We start from the raw sequence: 16,555 nt of genomic DNA, 5'->3' as shown, positions 1-16,555 counted from the left end.
TTAAGCCTCCACGTTGTGAGTATGTTGACCATATGACCAAGATACAGCCAGAGGTTGCCAGCTGTGCGTTGCCATGTAAATAGTTTGCATTTCATGTATATGCACTTGCTAAGTACATGTGAATAGATCTTGAATAAAAAAAGATAAACATACTTTTCTTTTCTGTTTCATATTTCATATGCTGGTTTGCCTGCAATAATGCCAAATAATAAGCTACTCTGTCAACATGACGTGGTTCTGCAGCATCGCACATTAGGATGTTTTATCTAATGATCTATGACCTCAGTGCATTCAAAATAACACTAAAACCCTATTAAGCGAGATATGAATTTATTTAGAACTCACCGGAAAGAAAATGCTGCGAGCAAACCAACAAAAAAATGGGGATGGCAGAGAACTCGATATCTGCTCGTAGGACCGCTGCGATCCAAGCCTGACGTTTAGTAATATCGGATACATGAGATCCCTCCCGTTGCCTCCAGGAGGGGAAACAATGAAAAGAGAGCCCATTTTCCAGCTTCTTGCCTTCCCTATCGTGTGATCTAACGTTGCAACCGACAACACAGCACGTACGAACCATAGCTGACGCTTCCGTGTGCTTTGTTTGGCCTACTGTCATGGCGGGAGGGGGCGTGACACCACGCTCCAAAGCCCTATTGTAAGACCAGGAAAGATGCCTTTCCTGGTCCCCGTATTGAGGAGTCTTTAGATATTCTTACAGGCGCATGTTGGTCTTCCACATTGGATTTGGCTAGTGGTTACAACCAGGTTCCAGTTGCTGAGGTAGATCATCCAAAAACTGTTTTTTGTCTCTTTGAATGGACACGCATGCCTTTTGGCCTTAGTGATGCTCCTGATGCAGCAGACCTGTCTGTGTCAGTCACTGCTCCTATATCTGGATGACATTGTGGTCTTCTCTTCTACTGTTGAGCATGTGGTGGAAGATTTCTTTTCTGATATATTGATCACATATTTTAACCATATCACTTTAGTAATTGTAGACTAATATTGTCACCAGTTGTATGTAGAATAGCACCACAAATTGGTCTTATACTCTATCACTCACATACACATAAACAGTCGGGCCATTGTAAGTTCATGGGAGATGTTAAGCAGGTAGTGGGACTCCTTCTGCTTATCAGGGATGTAAATTTCTAGGTGACAGCTAAGCAGAAAACAAGGTCATAGTTCTCTGTCTCTGAAGAGAAGGTTTCCAGGATGAGCTGAGCTGAAGGTGTAGACTCACGTGATGTGTTGTGGAATTTTCTTTGTTTGAAAGTGTCTGTGTGTGTATAGAAGATGTGAGGGAGGCGGCCATCGTCAGAGAGCACCCTGGAGTTTGGCTACAGTGTTTCTCTCCACGTTGCAATGTGTTTATTAAATTCACTTCACTTTGCTCACGAGGTGTGTGTGCCGGTTATTTTAAAACATCCATGATAAGCAGCACATGGAAAGGTTGGAGGTAGTGCTGGGGAGGCTGCATAAAGAGGGTCTCAAGGTAAAGCAGGCCAAGTGTGCCTTCTTCCAGCAGGAGGTGTGTTACCTAGGACATGTATTTCATGCATCAGTAGTCATGCTATTTAAACCAGTGAAGTATTGAGCTGGGGGACCCCATCACCCCTGCACAGGAAGTGTGGATCAGCTCTCTGTCTAACTAATCTGAATCTTTGATCATGTGGGTCTTACCAATAGCCAATACAGGGCTTAGATGGAGTTGATGGGTGAAGGGATTCACCCAGTACTAACTGCCTCAAAGCCCCCAGGTGTCCACCCTGCCTTCCCTGGTATATATAAATATATATATATATATTTATATAAAAAAAACAACAACACAGGAACTTTCATTAGACTTGCAGGCCTGGTCCTACCAGCCACACTCGTTAACAGCAGGTCCCCAACTAGTAGGTCAGTGCTCTTGAACTATAACTGGGCTTAGCTTAGCGGCTTGCTAAACTAAGCTCCAAGGGTCTGTTACTTTTAAAGGCTGGGGTAATGTGTAAGAGCTATTTGTACTAATGTAGATTAATACTCAGATTTCTACCTTTCCTTTTTCACAAAGGGCAAAAAAGGGAATGTCCACAATTGAGACTTTTTAATTGCATGTTTTATTAAATGAATTTAGCAGGAGCAAAGGAAAGCAGAATCAAATAATGATAAAAAGAGAATCAAATCACTTATGTTTATTCAATTAACCTACTCTGATCTAATGCTCGCTTTGTTCTGATCTTTGTGAGGAGAAAGGTTGGAGAGAGAACACCAAGCCTGAGGATGTGCTTATCTAGTGCTCCATGCTTAGTGGAGATCCTCTTGATTTTATAATCTAACAACACAAAAGTAAGCATAGAAAAACCGGAGCAATACAAAACCAATTTAAAAGTTGGGGCAGTGGTACATCCCTCTCATATCTCTGTTGGGTTATCCAACTGTGAATTTCTGAGATCCAATCTTCTGTACTGCTCATCCCACAGAAGACAAAGAGAAGAACAACTTATCTCTTCTGCACAACACTTTTATACCCGGTCATCCTTTCTCCTCCCTTTCTTACTGTATGTTGCATCTTATGAGATGACATCTGGTCTCACCCACGGTGACATCCAATCACCATTGTTAACATTTAATCACCCAACGTCCAGCCACACCTTATCATCCTCTCTCTAACGTTAACACATACTTGATTTAACACAGTTAAAGTTTGAAATCTTTAACTTTAAAATCAATTTATTACATTTTCTTATTTTCTGTGTTATTCTTAACATAGAAAGCTGCACTACATATGAACACTCAGTCACATATGAATATGCTTCATGTTACATTAATTATGCAATCTTACTTAATTTATCGTTAGCTCATTCTCACATGAACATTCATTTAAACATAACTGCTTTTAATTCACATATATAGGAAAACATTTTCTCTTCAAACGCTGTTTGTCAATCACAAAATAATGCAATTTCTTTTAATAAGACATGCCGTTCATAGCCAGACGTTCTTTTGCTGCTCAGTGCTTCTCACTTACTCACTCCTCCCATCCTTCTTGTCCACACACACACAGTTACAACACTTAATACCCTTTCTCTTTTTCAGAATTATGTATAATGATGGGCTGGCAACACAGACACACACAGAGACTAATCTGTCTGTTGAAACCGGATCATATCTATGCATACAAAATCCACAAATTAGAAACGTTTTCATTACTCAACTCATTAATGGTAAATGGACTGGTTCTTATATAACGCTTTTCTACACGCTTCATACAACTAATTCATTCACCCAATCACACAAGCACTTCTTCTAAGCTCTTAAGTGCTCTATCTAACATTCATATGCATTCACACTCCGATGGATGCATCAGAAAACAACAAGGGGTTAGTATCTTGCCCAAGGATATTTGGCATGCAAACTGGAACCTGGGATCGAACCACCAACCTTCTGGTTAGTGGCTGACCTGCTCTGCCACCTGAGTTACAGCCACCCCGGATTTATCAGACTTATATTTTAATTCATGTCTTTGATTAAGAATAAAGATGATTTATTTAAGATAACAAAACCACATGTAGATAGACTATTCTTATGCACTCCGTATAATTTTTAATATAAATGTCAAGTCCTGAATGTTGTCCTTTTACGCTGTCTCAGATGTAATGAGAGGTAAGCCAGGGGACTTCCTCCCTCGACAGAACACATCTTCCACTATTGTTTCTTACACATCATAACAATACATAAAAAATGTTGAGAACAATGAAGATCATTTGATCATTTGGTTATTTCAGATGGTTTCTGAAAGTTAAAGGGCCTGTTGATTAGACAAAAAAATCCATAGTAGAAAAAGACAATAACAGTCAATACTGAATTATTAAATCTGTGGAAAGCTGGAATATAAATCAAGAAAGTTTCCTTAAGCTTCTACACTATCATCAGGCTTTACTTCAATGCATATTATGTAGGCTAATGGAAAACTAAAATTACTTTATGCTTGTATAAATATCAAAAACCTGTTAACTTAAACATTTTAAAGGTCAGCACCCAGCTGGCAAATCTCATCCAGCAGAAAGTCGATGTCCTCTTGTTGAGTGGCAGGATTGGAAAACACACACCTGAAGAAATTGACTTTGGTTCCCAACGGCTGATAGCCAATCAGAACAGAGCCCTTTTCCATCATCCTGCCTTTGATCCGAGGAGCAACCTGCAGAGAAATATATTAAAGATCATCATTGGTAGTATGAACACATGAAGAAACTGAGACAGAAGAGGTCCCAGATGCAGACTAAAAAGACAAATCGTTATCAAAATAACACAGGAAGTAACATGACACAAATATCTAACACAAAGACGACAACCGCCTAATCATAACAGTCACTAATAATAATAGCCTTACTTTTAAAAGGTACCAAAGCTAACTCAGAAACCTAAGGATAAAAATAAGAAAATAATCAAAGAAATAAACCAAGAAATATCTACTACAACAATAACACAAAGCTTAACCAGAACTTAACCACTGTAATGATGTGCACTGACCTGATGGAGTCTTCTATCTCTGTCAGGTCCAGGTGGCAAGCTTCTCAGACTGGGAGGGATGTACCAGAAACACACATTACTGTGCTCTGGCTGTTTGAAGGAGGAAAAGGGACAGACCATGTTTGTTCATTTCAAAAGATGAGAAACCAAAGAGCTAAATAAAGTAAAGAGAAAAAGAGAAGAAAAAAAACAAATAATATCTAACTAGTTAGATACTAGTTAAACTAGTTAAAGGTAAAACAAACAAACCAAAACATGTATGTCCTACAACAGTTCCTGGTTACATGTAAGTTAGACCTGGTTCAGGTTCAGATGGGTTGTCACTTTGCTTATTACTGCCACATTACAGAGCACTGTGGAATTCTGTCCATGTCACACATTTGTCTCTAAACAATCTGTGCTGCTGCGTGCTAGGTGTGCTTAATTTTTATGTTTTGTTGTTATCACCGTTCAGCTAACCAGCCAACAATTTGTCACTGCTGAAATATTTCTTGCACAATTTTCTTTAAATTCTTTTTAATTTTAGTTTGATACATTTCTTTATTTACCGTACAAAATTAAAGCACACTGCACTAGTTTTCATAAGGTAATTAGCAAAAGCAATATTAAAGAGCTGTTTCTGGTTGGTCAATTATCCATCTCCCCATCCGGTGGTAATGTTTGCAGTTACATGTTTACGGCACACTGAGCAGCAGTTTGTTGACAGGTTTAAATGTCTGTATTTTGTTATAATTGCTAGAATCCCAATGCACACACTCACACTTGCTGTTATGAGTCTTTTTTGTTTGTTTTTTCTTTTTAACACATCTTGAACATTAAGCAATACAGTGGTCCCCCGTTTATCGCGGGAGTTACGTTCTAAAAATAACCCGCGATAGGTGAAATCAACTTTATTTTATGTTTTTTCTTTTTTTTTTCTTTTTTTTTACAATTATTATAGATGTTTTAAGGCTGTAAAAGTCCTCACTACAAACTTTATAAACTTTTCTCAGACAAGCATGAACGTTTTCACACTTTTGTTTTCATGTTTAAACACTCTCACAGTCCAAACCTTCGTAGAAAAATAAGTCCAGTATTATAGAGTGAAGCCAAAGGCACCCGCGGCTGCCTTTGACGGTGCAAAACGTTTCATCGACATTGTTGTGTTTGTTGTGGAGAAAACCTACAAATTTACAGCACTTCAGTCACACTGCTAGCGATCGAAGATTTATGTAAATTTGACAAGCTGAACGCATTCTGTACTGTACAAGATACACGGCACAAGATTGATTGACAATCTATAGCCAATCAGGACGCAGAACATGATGCGCTGTAAAAAACAAACAAACAAACAAACAAAAACTAGAAAAAGCTGCATTTCCTGCGAAAATGCAGTGTGAATGCCGTGTAGTGGAATCTGAAAAAAGCCGAAGGAGAACTATCTGCTCAAAACACTGTGTAGAAGCTGAACTCTGCTGAAAACTCCTTTATTTGAAAGACTACACTGAAGAGTGTCAAGAAAGCAGTGAAGATGTGCAGCCAGAGCCAGAGGTAGGATTTCAACCTGCGCTATATGGTCTTAAGGCGGCTGCTCATCTCACTGAGCCAAATTGGTTCTCAGGTGACTAAAAAGAGATGAAACTGAAAATTGTCCTGAAAAAGAGGTGAAGATGCTAAAAATTCTATTGAAAAGGGCAGAAGAGGTTGAGATTTGTGCTGATAACAGGTGAAAAAGCTGAAAATGCCACTGAAAAGAGGTGAAATTTTTGAACTTTCTGATGAAAATAGATGAAGAAACAGAAAATTGTGCAGAAAAGAGGTAAAGAAACTGAAAATTCTGCTGAAAAGAGCAGAAGAGGCTGGGTTTTGTGCTGAAAACAGGTGAAAAAGCTGAACATTCTGCTGAAAATAGATGAAGAAACTGAAAATTCCGCTGAAAACAGACCAACAAGGTAAAAAAATCTGCTGAAAAGACGTGAATCAGCAGAATTTCTGCTGAAAAGAGGTAAAGAAGCTGAAGTTTGTGCTAAAAACAGCTGAAGAAGCTAGAATTTGTGCTGAAAAGTAGTGAAAAAGTGAAAATTCTGCTAAAAAGAAGTGATAAAGCTGAAATTTGAGTGGAGAAGAGTGTAAACGGTTGAACTGTTAACTGAAATTTTTTTTGTCATAAGCGGGAATCGAACCCGGGCCTCCTGCTCCGAGAACGGCTGCTCATCTCACTGAGCTAAAACATGGCTCAGCCTGGCAAGCAAAACTGGTGATCACACTGATAATGTGGTCCTATTCAGCAAAACAACTGATAAAACAGAATTATGTGCTGAAATGAGATTTAGAAGCTGAAGTGCTCGCTGAAGATGGCTGTATGTGAAAGGGTACACTATGCAGTGTCAATAAAGCAGAGTACATGCAAGTACGGAAGATGTGCAGCAAATGTCACATGTTCGATTCGAACCTGTGCCACTAGATCTTACAGCGGTTGCTCTTCCCATTGAGCCAAACCAGCTCTGGTCTCAAACAAAGATATGATGAGAGAAAAAATGTTCACTGTAAAGAAGAAGCTAAATGGTGCTGAAAAGAGGTAAAAAAAATGCTGAACGTTCAGAAAAAAAAAGATAAGAAACCTGAAAATTGTGCTGAAAAGAGGTGAAAAAGCTGAAATTCTTCTGAAAGAGCAGAAGAGGCTGAAAGTTTTCAGCTACTCATTGAGCCAAACTGGTTCTCACGTAGGGCTGTGTGATATGACCAAAATCTCATATCCCGATATAAGAATTCTATCGTCCGATAACGATATAAATCACATAAATGTAACATTTTCTGTAGATTCTGTGAATCTCGGGAAGCTCGTCTTGCGGGAAGTGTTTCCAGCTGTGTGTCATGTAGCTGGATTAACCGATGCATGAAACGATACATTTTTAGACATAAGTTGTAACAGCCGCCGTTTTCTTTGTGAGTATTTATTACACGGCGTGCTGCGGGGGAAAGCCTGTTCTAACGTTTGAGTCTAAGGTTTATTTTTTAGCACCTGGCGGCTCTGTTTTACTTCTCATCCGTAAACACTCTGCTCTTTCACGTGATTCCGTTTATTTTGAAAAGCCTCAACAGGATCTTGAGCTTTATTCTGAAAGGTTTATGTGGAACATAAACAAGCGGACACGCGATGCTGTTACCGTCGTTGTTGCTAACCACAACACATAAAAACAGGCGCTTGTCCGTCCGTAGTGTGGTTATATAAAATATAAGAGAAAGAGAGAACTTTAAGAAATTAATATAGCCACTACAGTGACCATCAAAACGATGAAAAAATATTGCCGTAAACAGTTTATTTTGCGACACCACGAAACAAACGATTCTGCTGAAAAGAAGCTAAAATTTGTGTTAAAAAGGCTGAAGAAGATGGATTGTGCTGAAAAGTAGTGAAAAACTGAAAATTCTGCAAAAAAAGGTGATAAAGCTGAAATTTGCATGCAAAAGAGTTTAAACAGTTGAAGTGTAAAGCAGAGTGCATTCAAGCAGAGCAGAAGTGTGCTAACAGCCACAAGTAGGATTCAAACCTGCACCAACAGATCTCACAGCAGCTGCTCATCTCACTGAGCCAAAGCAGTTCTTGTCCCAACAAAAGATATGACGAGAGAAAAAATATGCAGGGGGCCCAAGAAGCTGAATTGTTGTGAAAAGAGGTGAAGAAGCAGAACTGTATGCTAGAAACAAGTTAAAGAGCTAAAATTGTGCTTAAAAGAGGTGAAAAAGATAAAATTCTTCTGAAAGAGCAGAAGAGGCTGAAATTTTTCAGCTACTCATTGAGCCAAACTGGTTCTCACGTAACTGAAAAAAGGTGAAAAAGCTGAAAATTCTGATAAAAACAGCAGAAGAGGCTGAGATTTGTGCTCAATTTCAGTCCACCAATCAGAGGTGCTGCTTCTGTCTGCTTCATCAGGCTGTGTACTTGTAATTACAGGACTGTGATAGTGTATTAATTTATAGTGAAAAAAAATGTTAAACAAGGTGGAATTGAACCCATGACCTTTGGGCTGCAGACCCGTGTCATTACCAATTGCGCCACCTGGAATGGGAGTGGGGGCCTAGAAAACAGAGTCATGAGCAGTCAGAATTAGATCGCGCTGAGAGGTGAAAAACGCAGTTTTTTGGTGTTACAAAACGTCGTGTAACTCAAAAAGTAGGTGGTATAGAAGCATAATTGTACGCGGATCTCTGAGTTTTCTCGCGTCCCTCCTTTTATCCGTGGGGTGAGGAACCGCGACACAAGAACCACAACACAAGGAGGTGTGGCATCGTCCTCAGAGCAGGGACCGGCTGGCCGTGACCCTCCGCCTTCTCTGGCCGCCCAGCGAGGTTGTCCTCCATCAGTGTAATGGCTGCCTCCAAGCTTGCTGGCTGGTGGCATCAAACCCACCATGCTGTCCCCTTGGAGAGCCCCGCCACAAACTTTTCCAGGACCATCTGGTACCTGTTGTGTGGGATCTCTGATCTCTGAGTGATGTGAAATTAATCTTTCACCTGTAGACATGGAGTGGTTTGGCAACCATGATACTGTGCAAACACAACATTAGGATTATTTTAAATTTGATGTTGAATTCGCGATCATTCCAGCATTTTTGGTATGATGTGTTCTGGACAGGAAAAGTATTTTGCTAAAGTAACAGTAGATACTGTTATAAAGTGGAGGTTTAGTCCAACCTTCTTTGTCACCTCTAATATAATATCTGAACTCAACTTACATAGAAGAAACATTCATCATTTTAAATGGCCATGTACCACGTACACCCAGTCTCCAACATAAGGTCATGTTGCAGTGCAAACTGAACAGAAAATTGGTTTGGCATATAGTACTATCAAAGAATCAATATTTCTGGAAAAATATCTGTGAAGAGCACACTCACTTTGTTTTTGAAGACTAGTTCAAATTCTGTCCTTTTCTGCAGCTGATCATAGAGATACTCAGCATTCTCCAGACATTTGTTGACTTGAGATCCAAAGCCGTCTGAGCCCTCACATATTAAATAGTGGACATAGTGAGAGAGACAAATAGTTATTGTTAAAAGGGCATAAAGACATCTCATAACCTGGTTTTGTTTAGGGAGGGAATTGAAACCATTTGCAAAAAACAAATTACTACAAAAAATAATTCACGATATTCTATTGTATTTCAATAATTTTACTCTTGTTTACTAAATGTTTGATATGCTTATACTTAAAGGTTATGTTAGAGAGGTTATGTTACTGACACTATCGCACACACACCCACACCAACATTGCGGTTTTAGTTGTACTTTAAAATATACCTTTGCCTTCCACATCAGCCAGAGTTTAAACACATCAACGTGTCGGCCACACTGGATGCTTTTATCTCCAGTGTCATAGCTCACATCGTATGGTTTGTCCGTCTGAAAAAGGTACTGGGCCCCCAACTTATTACACTCCTGTAAGAGACCCTGAAGATGAAAGAGGCAGAAATCATTCATACAAACTAAAGCGGAAACTACACAGATGGGCCACTACATCCTGACTACCTGCCTGCCTACCAGAAGCTTGCTAAGGTCTCAGCTCTGAGCTATGTTTCCTATAAATTGCATTTGCATACAGTTAGACTGCATTCATCACATTTTTTGTTTGAATAGGCAACTGGCATTAGCCTGCACTAGGCCTTTGTCTGGTTTACAGGGTGATCGTGGCTCAAGAGTTGGAAGTTCGCCTTGTAAATGGAAGGTTGCCGGTTCGAGCCCCGGCTTGGACAGTCTCGGTCGTTGTGTCTTTGGGCAAGACACTTCACCTGTTGCTTACTGGTGGTGGTCAGAGGGCCCGGTGGCGCCAGTGTCCTGCAGCCTCTCCTCTGTCAGTGCGCCCCAGGGTGGCTGTAGCTGCCATCACCAGTGTGTGGATGACTGGATGTGTAAAGTGCTTTGGGGTCCTTAGGGACTAGTAAAGCGCTACACAAATACAGGCCATTTACCATTTTTAGCACTAGTGGCAGCTTTGTCTTGGAAACTAGTCATTTGTCCAGGAGGCTAGTAACACTAATTATCACTGGCTACCTGTTTTTCAGAGGTGTTATTGCTTGCTTGAATTTACTTATTCATTTCTTTAGATGGCCATGAAATCAAAATATATTGGTACATTTCCTGGCCTTTGCTCAGTGATTTAGAATCTTGACTACCAATTTGAGGTGTGATATATTGTTATTACTGTTAAATATTTAAGGTTATTGTATTTGTGTAAATAAAAAAAGTACAGTTTGTGATAGCTTTTGTTTGCATTTTCTATTTAGAGTTTAGGGTATGGGTATGTTTGTAAACACAGTTTAATTATTAAATAAACTGTAATTTGGGGAGCTGACCATTATTAGCTACCTGTTGCTACTTCAATCATGAAACTGATCTGCTTTTCTCTCTTGCTTGTTTGTTGCCCACTTTGCACCAGAAAGAGGAAACCAGCGGAGGTCGCGCTAAACAACAGCCAAGAGCCAATGTGGGCAGGTAAGTGACGGAAGTGACGGAAGTGACGGGCAAGGTAAGCGACTCATGTTGTAACTGACGTCAGACGCCGGAGATTTTGGCGGAAAATTAAAGCGAATGGTAGTTTAGAATTGAACAAATTCCTTTAAGTTTCAGTTTTACCAAATACACTTATCAATTGTCTTATAACTAACAACATTTGTCTAAATCATCTCCAACACCCTGGAGTTTAGAGGCTCTCCAAGATTACATTGATCAGTGCTTCCAGGATCTCGTAATGAAGAAGGCGCAGAGTGCATCTTCCCTGGCCAAATCTGAGATGCCGTCGTCGAAAAGATGTCACCCGGCAGATTCCCCCGGCACAACATCCCCAACCGGCAAAGATATTGCCGACATACTGGAGTCAATCGACCAACGATTGTCCAGTTTCGATGCGAGGCTGTCCTTGGTGGAGATTCTTCACCGAGAATTTAAATGCTTGCGAGAATCCCTGGAGTTCAGCCAGCAGCAGGTGGAAACGCTCGCTGCTGAAAATGCAACGCTAAGGGAGTCGGTGAAATGTCTCACAGACAATGTTACTCAGCCAAATAGAGAAAATAAAAAAATAAAAGAAACAGTTATTGATCTACAAGCTCGTAGCATGCGTGATAATCTGGTATTTTCTGGTATTCCAGAAGCTGCTGGAGAAGACTCGGAGACTACAGTAAAAAGCTTAATCAAAACCCACCTGAAGCTGCCAGAGGACACCGTAAAGAATATTGTATTTGATGGAGTGCATTGCATCGGCCCCATGCGGTCAGCGGCCGGGAGACCACGTCCTATTGTGGCCAAATTCAGCCACTTCAAACAAAAGGAACAGGTGAAAAGACGCGGCAGGGAATTAAAAAGAACGGACTTCAGCGTAAACGACCAGTTCCCCAAAGAGATCCTGTGTATTAACTTCACACCAGATAAGAATCCGCTACACTCTTCTCCTATCCACTCACACAAACTTGCATTAACATCTGTTTAACTTACCAATATCAAATCGCATCTTAAGTGTGATATCATAGCAGAATTTTTTTCTTCTCGTTTTTTCCCCCCTATGCTGCTCACCCTTGTCCTTGGTTTCTTTCTTAATTTCTTTCACTGCTTCGATCACCTGCTTCCACACTTCCACACACATCCACAAACAACATCCTTTATTTTGACACATACGCACAGCACGATCATGCACAATCATGCGCTCAACAGCAGCACATTTACATCAGTCAGACAGCGCACACAGTCGTATAGGATACACACACTTAAGCCAAGCCTACTCATATTAGTAAATATGCACACACATAGTCAGACTCAGGGAGCATCTCGCCACACATTCTTTCTCTCTCTTCTTCTCTTTATTTACGAACAAGTGATGTATTCTCTCCACCTGTCTAAGCGACACACCCCTAGTTATACACAGACATCTATGGGCGCGCTAAGGTATGTTACATGGAATCTAAATGGAGCTGGCTCCAGAGAAAAGAGGTTAAAAATATTTAAAAAACTACAGGCAGATGTTGTCCTTTTACAAGAGACCCACAGACCTCTTAGAGGTTTAAAAGAACTTAAAACACTTGAGTTTCCTAACGTGTTCTCAGCTTGTTATAATTCTAGACAAAGGGGAGTAGCAATTTTAATACATAAAAATGTTAATTTCACAGTACTCGATACAGTTATAGATCCAGAGGGCAGATTCTTAATCATTAAACTATCTATACGTGATAAAAAGCTATGTATTGCAAGTGTATATGGTCCAAATGTTGATGATCCCTCATTCTTTCACGGTTTTTTCAGAGCACTCTCTGAACACTTAGATGCCACACTGGTTCTTGGAGGCGACCTCAGCCTTGGACTAAATGAAGAAATGGATAGGCTCAACACAACAGGAACTCAGCGTAATTGGCAGTCCACAAATATAATCAAAGGAGTATATGAGTGACTTTGGCCTTTGCGATACATGGTGCTCCCTTCACCCCAACAGTAAGGAATACAGGGAGTGCAGAATTATTAGGCAAGTTGTATTTTTGAGGAATAATTTTATTATTGAACAACAACCATGTTCTCAATGAACCCAAAAAACTCATTAATATCAAAGCTGAATGTTTTTGGAAGTAGTTTTTAGTCTGTTTTTAGTTTTAGCTATTTTAGGGGGATATCTGTGTGTGCAGGTGACTATTACTGTGCATAATTATTAGGCAACTAAACAAAAAACAAATATATACCCATTTCAATTATTTATTTTTACCAGTGAAACCAATATAACATCTCCACATTCACAAATATACATTTCTGACATTCAAAAACAAAACAAAAACAAATCAGCGACCAATATAGCCACCTTTCTTTGCAAGGACACTCAAAAGCCTGCCATCCATGGATTCTGTCAGTGTTTTGATCTGTTCAACATCAACATTGCGTGCAGCAGCAACCACAGCCTCCCAGACACTGTTCAGAGAGGTGTACTGTTTTCCCTCCTTGTAAATCTCACATTTGATGATGGACCACAGGTTCTCAATGGGGTTCAGATCAGGTGAACAAGGAGGCCATGTCATTAGTTTTTCTTCTTTTATACCCTTTCTTGCCAGCCACGCTGTGGAGTACTTGGACGCGTGTGATGGAGCATTGTCCTGCATGAAAATCATGTTTTTCTTGAAGGATGCAGACTTCTTCCTGTACCACTGCTTGAAGAAGGTGTCTTCCAGAAACTGGCAGTAGGACTGGGAGTTGAGCTTGACTCCATCCTCAACCCGAAAAGGCCCCACAAGCTCATCTTTGATGATACCAGCCCAAACCAGTACTCCACCTCCACCTTGCTGGCGTCTGAGTGGGACTGGAGCTCTCTGCCCTTTACCAATCCAGCCACGGGCCCATCCATCTGGCCCATCAAGACTCACTCTCATTTCATCAGTCCATAAAACCTTAGAAAAACCAGTCTTGAGATATTTCTTGGCCCAGTCTTGACGTTTCAGCTTGTGTGTCTTGTTCAGTGGTGGTCGTCTTTCAGCCTTTCTTACCTTGGCCATGTCTCTGAGTATTGCACACCTTGTGCTTTTGGGCACTCCAGTGATGTTGCAGCTCTGAAATATGGCCAAACTGGTGGCAAGTGGCATCTTGGCAGCTGCACGCTTGACTTTTCTCAGTTCATGGGCAGTTATTTGGCGCCTTGGTTTTTCCACACGCTTCTTGCGACCCTGTTGACTATTTTGAATGAAACGCTTGATTGTTCGATGATCACGCTTCAGAAGCTTTGCAATTTTGAGACTGCTGCATCCCTCTGCAAGATATCTCACTATTTTTGACTTTTCTGAGCCTGTCAAGTCCTTCTTTTGACCCATTTTGCCAAAGGAAGAGGATGATGTGGACAAAATACTCATTTGCCTAATAATTCTGCACTCTCTGTACAAATGTACTATTTATAAGGTTAGGAAAAACTGCAGTTAGCTGTGCATTAAGTGCTCTCTTGGATAAAAAAAAAAAAAATTCTCCCACTGAAAATGCAACTTCCAGATGAACAGAATCAACTTTTTAGTAATTTCCTGTATGATTGAGCATGGATGAAGAGATTGCAAGTTGATTGCACACAGTCACAATGATTTTGGTCTTGCCCAAACATCCTCAACCATTGTTTTCCTTAGTGTACTGCCCAAGTTTTTGGGCCCACACCCTCGTGAAGTCTGACAGTTTGTTTAGAAACATGCATAAAAAGCCTGCTGGAAGTCATTTTGTGGGACTCTGGCAGTGTATTTCTGTTCCTCCTTATACACAAAGGAAGAGATATTGGTCCTGAAGCTGAGTTTATGCTCTAGTGTAGCTCTGTTTTACTGTGAACCTGAGCTGCACCTGTTATCAAATGTACCTACATCTACTGAAACAATTTTTCAGTCTACAAGTGGCCAGATTTTTGACCTGCCTGGAGGACCAGGGAATTCGCCATGTTATTCAAAGTTTAGGAATATACTCGGCATTCTAGGTGGGCAGGGTTAGAAATCTAATAGGCCCCTGTAGGCTCAAAGATATTAACAGCAGAGCGGTTCTTTGTTCTTGAGTCACAATCCAATATATTATAGCCCATGTCATGTGCACTTGTTATAAGACAATTAACAAGACAAGTATAGTGTTGCAGCAAAAACTCAAAGTTTTGAACCTCCTCAAATTTTAAGGTTAGGGAAAAATCGTCAAAAGCTCAAAAACGGAAAGTGGACACCTAATTTTACATAACCATGCACATAAATCATGTGTGTGTACTTAATCTGATGCATAATTTATTTTGAAACAGTTTTCAAATAGTTTCAAAAATTATTTACAATATGCTACTTACTACAGTAGTTAACAAAAAACTAAAAATTGTATAAAACACCACAAACATACCTATTTCTTAATGTTCTAACAACATTTTATAGCAATTAATCAAACTGTCTCAGAAAAACTGAAGCCCACACATCTGCTTCATTAAAGTGGTAAACAGAGGAAAATACAGACTGACAATAGCAGTCTTGACTCCAGATTAAAGCAAATCTCTTACTCTTTTCTTGACCAGTATGGCAGAGCACTGCAGAGGGACACCCATCATCTTGTGTGGATTCCATGTCACTGAACATGCTCTGAAAATGAAACAAAAAACAAACACAAAAGAAAACAAAAATATGCGGCACATAGGGTAGTAATTTTTAGTATTATACTGCAATGTGTATGGTTCATATCATATTCATATTTTTATTTTTCCTCTCCGTCATGTCTGTTCCCATGTACTATGCAGCAGGTGGAGGTGTGCATTCTTGATCAGGACTTAGTGGCCCAACCAACCTGAGCTGTATTCCAAGCAGGTTAAACTAACAACTGGTTTTCTGTTCCAGAAAAATGGTTAACTTAACCAGTAAATGAGGTAACGTAAAGCAGTTTCAGTGAATCTACCCAGGTACCAGTAACTCAGGACCAGAACTACCCGAACGTATCAGACTCCATAATGGATCAGCAAACTGGGTCTGTGTCTGGGTCCACTTGCACAACAGGACAGATCTAAAATCGATTCTGGATGAGGCTAAGCTGACTCTAATTCAACTCTGTCATTTCATTCCATCATCCAATCCAGATCTGTTCTGGATCCATTTAGAATGGCTTATTTGTCCCATACCCATGGTATGTGAGCTCCACTGATGATGGCTTTCTTTGTGTATTCGCACATGTGCTCTGCATGGACAAACTCAGTGAACTAATTCAATGAGTTGACTGAGTTCTGATCAGGTCTTCTGGAACAGAAATCTCAGAGTTGCCGATCTATGAGTTAATCAACTTAGAGTTTGTGTTTGTGTTGTGAATGTCTCTTGGAATAGGCCTCTACTCAAGGTTGTTGTTACTGTAATTTGATGTTGTTTTTGTTTGTTTGTTGTTTTTTCTTCTGAGATCTTTTCCCCACAGCTGCAACTGCCCAAAAATAATTGACTAGTTCTCTTCAATTACAAACTGTGTGTAAACCATCTTGGCGCCAAAACCATCTTGGTACTTGTGAGACTTAACCAGAGGTGTGCGCATCAGAGCAGATGCCACTGGATAAAACAGAAAAATAT

The 16,555-nt window shown here is 40.1% G+C and overlaps 1 protein-coding gene across 1 annotated transcript in view; it reads right to left on the bottom strand.

The window, feature by feature from the left end:
* Positions 1-3,506: 3,506 nt before the first annotated feature.
* gad3 (glutamate decarboxylase 3) overlaps positions 3,507-16,555 on the bottom strand; it is a 34,786-nt gene continuing 21,737 nt past the window's right edge. The window contains exons 12-16 of the mRNA XM_026150915.1: positions 15,514-15,592; positions 9,798-9,947; positions 9,396-9,503; positions 4,519-4,608; positions 3,507-4,186 (exon numbers count right to left, since the gene is read on the bottom strand). Coding sequence (XP_026006700.1) covers positions 4,013-4,186; positions 4,519-4,608; positions 9,396-9,503; positions 9,798-9,947; positions 15,514-15,592 — 601 coding nt within the window. The 3' untranslated portion in view covers positions 3,507-4,012. The remainder of the gene's footprint in view (positions 4,187-4,518; positions 4,609-9,395; positions 9,504-9,797; positions 9,948-15,513; positions 15,593-16,555) is intronic.

Source organism: Astatotilapia calliptera, chromosome 18, assembly GCF_900246225.1.
Source record: "Astatotilapia calliptera chromosome 18, fAstCal1.2, whole genome shotgun sequence".
NCBI classification, from domain to species: domain Eukaryota; kingdom Metazoa; phylum Chordata; class Actinopteri; order Cichliformes; family Cichlidae; genus Astatotilapia; species Astatotilapia calliptera.
This window is presented reverse-complemented; position numbering and strand designations above follow the sequence as displayed.